The sequence below is a fragment of the Adiantum capillus-veneris genome, chromosome 13 (assembly GCF_014529385.1).
Source record: "Adiantum capillus-veneris isolate H3 chromosome 13, ASM1452938v2, whole genome shotgun sequence".
Taxonomy (NCBI): Eukaryota; Viridiplantae; Streptophyta; class Polypodiopsida; order Polypodiales; family Pteridaceae; genus Adiantum; species Adiantum capillus-veneris.
Genome location: NC_140943.1, coordinates 113,089,132 through 113,098,451, shown reverse-complemented (window position 1 = coordinate 113,098,451; position 9,320 = coordinate 113,089,132). Strand labels below are relative to the sequence as shown.

The 9,320-nt window shown below is 42.8% G+C and overlaps 1 protein-coding gene across 2 annotated transcripts in view; it reads right to left on the bottom strand.

The window, feature by feature from the left end:
- Positions 1 to 254: 254 nt before the first annotated feature.
- The window catches only part of LOC147444673 (putative glucose-6-phosphate 1-epimerase), a 53,130-nt gene continuing 44,064 nt past the window's right edge, over positions 255 to 9,320 (bottom strand). For both annotated transcript variants that reach the window (XM_086527206.1, XM_086527207.1), the window contains 4 exons: positions 1,830 to 1,964; positions 1,622 to 1,724; positions 1,436 to 1,535; positions 255 to 911 (listed from right to left, as the gene is read on the bottom strand). In XM_086527206.1, coding sequence (XP_086383332.1) covers positions 688 to 911; positions 1,436 to 1,535; positions 1,622 to 1,724; positions 1,830 to 1,964 — 562 coding nt within the window. In that variant the 3' untranslated portion in view covers positions 255 to 687. The remainder of the gene's footprint in view (positions 912 to 1,435; positions 1,536 to 1,621; positions 1,725 to 1,829; positions 1,965 to 9,320) is intronic.

The following is a 9,320-nucleotide window of genomic DNA, read 5'->3' as shown; positions in this document are numbered from 1 at the left end:
CTTACTCATTGACTCAGGCTTACTCAGTATCAACAACAAGGTGAAAAATCACAATGGGCTACGTAAAAGAATGAGAGAGCGTGCATGTGACCCGCTACTCAATACCCTCCTCCATAGAAATAGGAAATCAAACGTCAGCTCTCTTTCAAATATACCAACGGTAAAGCTTAGCCCTCTTATAGAAAACAGGAAAATTTTGCCATCATTAACTTGCCATGAGGCACTAATCACAAGCTTTACCCAACAGTCCACAATTGCTCTCAAGAGATCAATGGTTTGCTAAGCCCTTATGGAGGCCCAAAAAAGCCCAACTTTCAATCCATACATAGGAGCCTCGGTTTTTATGATGAACATTACCACATTTCTATTACAGTTTCAAATTGTGAACGATATTGGCAACATCAGTGGATGGGGGGATCGGGTTGGAGACTTCCATTACAGCATTGACAATAAGGGAGCTGAAGTACCAATGGCAACTCTAAAGCCAACAGATGGGAGGTAGATGAGAGAATCCGCTGTTCGCTCTCGTATATTGCCCAAAAAAATGTCTATAATGATGCTTTCAAAGTGAAGCAAATACTTTCTATTGGCCAAAAGCACATGGATTTGGCAGTATGACAAACAATGCAACCATAAAAAATCGAGCACTCTGATTACTTATGCTACGCAGCTGTGAGGATGACACTGTCAGATGCTATCAAAGCTTGCAAGGACTCTCATAGGGTCCAGCCGCCCACTGTGATAACTGGAGTAAACCGTTATTATTTTCTGACGACCTTTCCATTCTTCCCCAGGCTTTAATATGATAGGCTTTTCAATGGCTGCTGGCTGTAGGCAAATCGTATGTTTGTACTCATCATCACCAAAGTCAGTCAGAGCCTTCGCCTTCCTTTCCCATGGATTCCAAACCACTGTGCAGGTCACACAAGCCAAATCTTGATCAACAGAATCGTCATCTTTGCAGCAAACCAAACACATGCCAATAGAAGGACCATAATCATCTTCAACAAGATCAAAAGTTTCTGCCGTTTTTAACATGTAGTCAAGTTGTTCTCAAATGGCTTGCAAATGTGTGTGAGAGTTGTCACCAACTAGCTCGAAACACCACATCCCCCCCCCCCCCCCCCCTCCAACAAAAGGGTCCTTATTGACCAAAATGGCCTCTTTCCCGAAGTCAGCAAGCATAAAAAAAAGCATAAATATGCCTTAAAAAATACTAACATTCTGATTAGTGCAAAGAGGAAAAGGAGAAATTCCCCTTGAACTCTGAGAAAAGATGTTGTAAAAACGTGAAAAAATAGCTCAAATTTCTAAAATCTCCTCTTTGAATAAGCATAGTTCAGGGAAATGATTTTTCATACACAACGATTAAGGATCAGTAACAATTATGAGATGAATAAAACGTTGATGCAATTGACTGGATAGACAGTGATACCTGCATCTGGAAGCCCATCCTTTTTTATCACAAACGTTGTCTTCTTCTCATGATCAATGATTGCTATTTTTGTTGGAGTATTTAGGTAAACTCTATCCACCTGTCACATGGTTTTGTTTATATTAGGACCAATCATTGAGTAAACATTGTAGCTATAATCCACACAATACAAAACCAACGTTTTACCTCACCCTCAAATGTTAATGCATCCCCTTGCTCAGTGAAGCGTTCACGATTCTGCAGATTATCAAGATAATCCAAAGTTTCCAGACCTTCTATTCGCACTTCACTGGGTTAGACCATTCCAAGTACAAAATTCAGTCCATGATAAGGACTCTAAATATAGAAAGTCATTTCCACAACTATCCAAGGACACGTTTGACAAGAAAAACACCTGATATCTGTGACAGCAAAGTATGTTTGGAATGCAACTGTGAAGGAAAATGGCTTAGAATCCATGTTGCGAACCCGAGCTGTCAATCCCAACTCTCCTTCTGGACCCAGCATGACTCGAAGTCGAAACTCAAAGCTGCAAACAAAATATCATATAGCTAAAAAGGAAAGCATTTTTCTCATATGAAATTACTCTCAATACATTGTAGAGAAACTGATGACATGAAGGTGAATGCTCATAGACAAGAAAGAAAATTTACGTCAACGGCAAAGCTGATACAAATTTCCCATAGTCCTTAGATAAACATCTTTTTGCACAAACGGAGCCATAATTGCTACATCAGGATTACTCCAGCAACAAAACTCCAAAGATTTGTGACCTTGTACCCTTCATATTACATAAATTAAATCACAGTACAAAACACAGCTACAACCAAATATCAAGATACAACCATGGGTGACAAAACCCCTCATGATCTTCAGGGATTACAAAGCTAAGAGGAAAAACCTAGGGATCAATATGGGGTAAAAGACAATGTAAATAACTATAAAGGAGGAAGTTGAGAGATGAAGACCCTTAGATGACTCTCTCAAGATCCACGATCTGTGGAAATTCCCTCATCACTAACCAGTGGCCAAATGTTAGTGCTCCCCAAGGATCCATCCTGCACAGACACAAGCCAAACATGCACATAAAACAACGCAAGGGATAGACATCCGGCTCACCTCCCAGCCATAGAGCCTAACTGGCCACCCATTAGTCTTGGAGCCCCTAGCTACTCCGGCCTACTGCTCAAGGTGAGTCGGATAGACATCCGACTGACCTCCCAACCATAGAGCCTAACTGGCCACCCATTAGTCTTGGAGCCCCTAGCTACTCCAGCCTACCGCTCAAGGACTAGGCGTCCCATACCACCAGCCTACATCCTCGTTTGGAGGCCCGAGCAAGCACTACCAAGGATTTGTAGTCGAAGTGTAGTTATCACACCAGATAGCTCACAAACGAGCCCGTGGTCCTATTTATAGGACTTCATAACCACCCTATCCGAAGGGCTTGGTTCACACTGCTCAAGCCTATACTGTTGTCTAGAGGCGTAACACTTCCCCCATTATATTGAATTGCTGTCCTCAACAATTTCCTCGGGAATCAACTCTTCAATTACATCACCGACTCCCAAGTTGTTGCTCACTCAGGTCTATGTTTCCACTTGATCGAATGCTTTAAATAAGAGGTCCGATGAGACCGCTGTTACCATATACATGTGGTAGTGATGTGTGTGAACACACGACTGCCGGGGCATTTTTCCCCTCACTAGGAGGTTTTTTTCCCCGTGCATTGTATATACGCCCATCACTCTAGGGCTATCTATCTTTCCATTGCACACTAAGTAATACACTCATTGTTGTGTGCCTTGAGTTTCCTTAGTCTTCTCCAAGCTGTGTGTGTTTCCGTGCAACCCTAATTCCAACAATTGGTATCAAAGCAGGTTGCGTCCATTCGGACTTAGTCGTCAGCAGCTCCAACACACGCCTGCTCATTTTCTCCAATTTTTGTGAGCTTTGACGAGCGTTCGTAGGTCGACAAATATTCTGAGTAGCTCGTAGAGCTTGGTCTACTCAGATTTTTGATTCGGGTTCATTCCGGACTCCGTTTCCACTACATGCAGTACTACGCAAGCTATTTCGTCATTTTGTGCATAGTTTATGTCAGTGCCGGTTTTTGTATAACAGGTCCCTTACAATCTTCTGTGGTTTGTGCTATATAGCACAAGTTGTTACCGCTTCGTTTCTCCTCTTTTCGGGCAGTTTTCACATCACGTGCAGCATTTACCATGGCTCACAACAACACAGATGTGTTCAAGATGTTTGCTGCTGAGGATATATTGGATGGGGACAATTACCCTATGTGAGCTTATATGATGGCAACATGTCCTTGTGTCAAAGAGTGTCTGGAATATTGTGCAGGGCATTGATGTACGTCCTGCATCTGAGGATGTAGGCGATGTTGAGGATGTTGCATGTTTGGTGGCAGGATTGCTGCTACCAGAACTATTTTGCCTACAGCTGAGCAAGCTCGTTGGGATGTAAAAGATGCACAGGCTCATGCATTGATTGCGTTGTCTGTGAAGCGCAATATTACTCCTCACATTCGTTCAATGAAATCTGCAAAACAAGCTTGGAATATTTGCAAAATAGGCTTGGAATATTCTGGCTGGTCTTTATGCAAGTCGCAATGAGGCAAAAACTGCATTGCTACGTAAAGAGTTGTAGTTGAAGATTATGTATGAGGAAGATGATATGGACACTTCCCTTGCTGGTGTCAAGGATATCAATGAGCAACTTATTTCTGCAAACGAAGTCATTTCTGACAATTTCCTTGTGCGGACTGTTCTTAATGCTTTGCCAGATTCTTACCAGACTTGTGCTAGTACTTGGAGACTTATGACCCAAGGAAATCCAGAAGTTGTCAAGTTTGATGCATTATGCACATTGCTATTGCCAGAGTCATTTTCGAGAAAAAACACGACTAGACAGCGACGAGCGTGCAGTTGAACAAGCCTTTATTGTTGCTAAAAGAAAAGGTGGTAACAGCAATGTAGCCACTTCTCATGGTTCTTCTATGAGTGGTAAATCACCTGTTCATGTTCCTAATGCTTCTGCTAGCAGCAATTCGTCTAAGAATTCTGGTGAAAAGGGCAAAAACAAGATGCGCTGCCATTATTGTAAAGCTAATGATCACTTGATCAGGCAATGTCCTAAGTTGAAGGCCAAAGAGGCTAAGAAGAAAGAGGCTAGTTCTACTACAAATGCGGCTATTGTTAATGCGGCTATTGTTGAGTCTTTTGTGAAAGGAGACAGTGATGCTGATGTTCATGCAGAATGGGCTTTTAGTGCAGAGTGCACTTATGATCCTTCTGTCCATGACGCATGTTTGTCAGTTGTTGCAGATGCTCATGTGTGATACTTTGATAGTGGTGCTACAAAGCACATTACCTCTCATCGAGACTTGTTTACCTCTCTCAAGGATGTCCCTCATGGGAATTCAGTCACGTGTGCCAACAATGCGTCTTATATGTTTCTACGTCTTGTAACATGTATATGTGAGCATTCGTGTTGCATTGCGATGTGCCAACCAATGAATATTCCTAATTGGGTATGGTTGCCTAGGTATATAATTATTAGCGCATCGAGACACCCGTTTCAAATAAGCGTGGTCTGGGTGTGATGGCTAATTTTGCTATGCCGGAATAGCAAGAGCTCCGGCCTCGAATGAGAAAACTGATTGTCCCTCGGAATGACCCTCGAAAGTTTCTCTGAGCTAACTTGAATTGTTTTGCAGATATACTGTAATCGTGGATAATTACTCTTCTTTCAAGAAGGAGGGATGTCACAAACTACTGACGTGTCAAGCCACTAAAGACCCGACGGGTTGGGGTTTTAGACCCAACCCTAGCCAACATGCAGATCCTGGCCGAGGGACCTAAACCTTAAGAGAAGAAGCGGAAGCAGCGGAAGAAGTGTTTATCAACTTATAGATCCTCACCGAGTGGGCCTAATAATAAAAGAGTTATTACCGACTTAATACTTATGACACCCCGTCTGATGGGGGCCCAAGTTCATAGGGCTTAAAGTGAATTAAAATAAAGCAGGGCACACACACACACACACACACAAGACCTACACAATCAACTCATGATGTAGCATGATTGTACACACAGTCCCGAAAATTCGCTGACAGTGCAACGTGGCAAATGTACAGATTTCGATTTTCACGCGGGTGGCTGCTGACATGGCATACTGTAACAGATTTCCGGAATTTATGCTGCCAGCTTTTACCATATGCTTTTGGTACATATGCTTTTGAGTTTGATTCTTTTAGATGTACCTCTTTTAGGGCCTAGGGCCTTTAAATATGTGTCATAGGCTCAATCTCTGGCATGCTCCCGCATGGAGGCGCAGAGGACGGGGGTACCGGTGTTGTACTGAGTTGAAGCAATATAAAGAATACCGAAAGGGGCACCAAGGTTTGGGACCAGTATAACTCCGCCACTCCGCGTCTCGTATGTAGTGCATCTCTTTCAATTCAGTTATTTGAAGTGCTTAAAAGTCTGTTCAGCCTGTTCTTTGTATTTCCGTATTTTAAGGTATATACTCACTGTTGGAATTAGGGTTGCAGAGAAACACACACAGCTTGGAGAAGACGAAGGAAGCTCAAGGCACACAATAGAGAGTGTGTTACTTAGTGTGCAATGGAAAGATAGATAGACCTAGAGTGATGGGCATATATACAATGCTCGGGGGGAAAAACCTCCTAAAGAGGGAAAAAATGCCCCGGCGGTCCTAGTGTGTTCACACACATCACTACCACATGTATATGGTAACAAATCCCCCCGGAGTGATGCAGTGAACGAGAGCTGGCACATGAGTAAAGGAAAGTGCCATGCCCTGAAGACATGATCAGTCCACAAAGGGGAGTAAGCCCAAAGCTTTGCGGAAAGCTTCAAGCTTCTCACGAGACAATGCCTTTGTGAAAAGATCTGCAAGGTTGTCCTGTGTTGGCACATAAGCCAAGTTGATCTCTCCTGCTGAGAGCCTCTCTATGCACCTCAATGTGCTTTGTGCGAGCATGAAAAACTGGGTTCCTCGCAACTGCCAATGCACTCTGACTGTAAGTGTAGATAGTGTTGGCAGTGTCCTGTCCAACACCCAAATCAGCCATAAGGCGTCTGAGCCATACACATTCACCCGTAGCTTTGAAGACTGCCCTGTACTCAGCCTCACAACTCGAAGTGGCCACAGTAGGTTGCTTCTTGCTCAACCATGATATACATGAACTGCCAAGCATGAAACAAAAACCAGTTCTGGACACTTGCGTGTCAAAACAACCAAACCAATCTGAGTCCGAAAAAGCATGTAAGTCTGGCGGCAATGATCCACCCTTGGGATAAAACAAGCCAAGATGTAAAGTGCCACTAAGGTAGCGGAAAATCCTCTTGACAGTCTGCCAATGCTTAGACCCTGGGCTATGCATAAATCTACTGACCTGTGAGACTGTAAACTGAATATCTGGCCTCGTGTTGCATGCATAAATGAGGCAACCAACAGCAGTTTGGTAAAGAGTGACATCAGCATGATCGCCAGCATCATGTAGGCTCAACTTCAAACCTGTTTCCATGGGAGTGGCAATAGGTTTGCAATCCTCAAGTCCAAACTTATATAGCAATGTCTCTATGTAACTTTTCTGACACAAGGTAATACCACCATCACACTACTTAAACTGTATACCCAAGTAATGATGCAACAGCCCAAAATCTTTCATCTTGAAAGTAGCATTCCAATCAGCCTTAAATTCAGCAATATGTCTCTCATTTGGTCCAGTGATCAGCAAATCATCGACATAAAGAACCACAATGAGAAGTACATCACCCTCACGCTTTACATACAATGTGCTTTTGTTGGACAGTTACGAAAGCCTCGTTTAACCAAATGAGTGTCAGCTTTCTCATACCAAGCACCAAGCACGAGGAGATTGCTTCAACCCATACAAAGCCTTCTTACATCTGCACGCGTTGTCCTCTTGTCCTTTATGACAAAACCGCGAGGCTGCGTTACATAAACTTCCTCAAATATGTCACCATTCAAGAAAGCAGTAACAATCTCTGATTGATGTACATCCCAACCAAAATGAGCTACCAATGCACATAGAAAACGCACAGTAGTCATACGACAAGTGGGAGCAAATGTCTCTTCATAATCTATGCCTTTTTGCTGTGCATAACCCTTTGCAACAAGTCGAGCTTTATGGCGATCGATCTCACCATCCGGCTTCCGTTTCAACTTGTAAACCCACTTCGTACCAATGGCCTTTTTGCCAGGAGGGAAATCACATAAATTCCATGTGTCATTTTCTATAAGTGCATCATATTCTGATTGCATGGCAACCATCCAATTTTTTGAATTTTGTGCTTCATCAAAAGACAAAGGCTCCTCCACATCATGTAAGCTAGCCACAGCCAAAGCATAACAATCTGATGCATAAGATGCATGGTGAGAGCCTGAACGAGTACGACTAGACAAAGGTGCATCCAATTTACTGTCACGCAAAGTATACACCAGCCATTTTGGCATAGCTCTAGCCTGCTCATTTTCAGCCCTTTCCTCATCAAGTACATCATGTACATCTGCATCAGTAATAGGCTGATCTATAACATTTTCAGAAACCCCCATAGGTTGTACATTTGCCTCATTGGAGCTTACATTCGTATTTCCACCACTGAAAAGAGGCAACAAAGTGTCATAAATGTCCTGTGAGCTTACATTACTGTCCCTAGTACATGACAGAGAGGTCTGAACAAAATCTTCCACAAACACTACATCCCGTGAAACCAGAATACGCTTTGTTTGCGGATGATATAACCTGTAACATTTGCTTTCAGCACTATAACCAACAAATATACATTTGACAGCCTTATCATCCAATTTTCTGCGCTGTGTTTGTGGAACCAAAGCATATGCCAAACAGCCAAAAACACGCATGTGCTCAATAGAAGGCTTTCTATCATGCCATGCTTCATATGGAGTAATAGACTGCAAAGCTTTCGTAGGACACCTGTTAAGTACATAAGTGGCACACATGATGGCCTCAAGCCAAAAGGAATGCGGCAAAGCTTGACTTTTGACCATACATCGTGCCATTTCCGTCAGTGACCTGTTTTTCCTCTCAGCAACACCATTTTGTTGAGGTGTATAAGGCACTGTACATTGGTGTTTTATCCCACGACTAGCCAAAAATGCATTAAATTCATGAGACATATACTCCCCCCCTCGATCGGAACGGATGGTGCCCATAGTACATTTAGAGACATTTTCAGCCATAGCTAGAAATTGTTTGAAGCACATAAAAACTTCGGACTTCGCTTTAAGCGGAAATACCCATGCATGCCTGAAGTAATCATCAATGAAAGTCACAAAGTACATGTAATTGCCCAAGGACGGAGTTTGCATGGACCCACAAACATCACTATGCACAAGCTGCAACTTGCATGTGGCCCGAACTAAACCATCCTTTGGAAACTTAGAACGCTACATCTTACCCAAAATACAACCTTCACAAACATGTTGGACAGGTGCTTCAAGAGGCAGCAAAGAAGCAACCATATCAGATTTCTGCAAACGCAGCAAACTGGCAAAATTCAGATGACCAAAACGTGCATGCCAAAGTTTTGCATCTGAAATAGCGCTTGAATCTGCAACAGCATTTGCAAAATTTTGTCCACACTTGTCATACAAAGTGAGCTTATACAGCCCATGGCACAAAAGGCCAGATGCAACAATTTCATCACCAAAACTGAGATCATGAACTGTATATCTATCATCCACAATTTTGACTACAAGTCAAAGTCTAGCAAGTGCGGATACAGACAAGAGTTTCTTCTTGATCCCAGGTACATAAAGTGCATCAACAAGTGTGAAGGAACTGCCATTTGCAGCA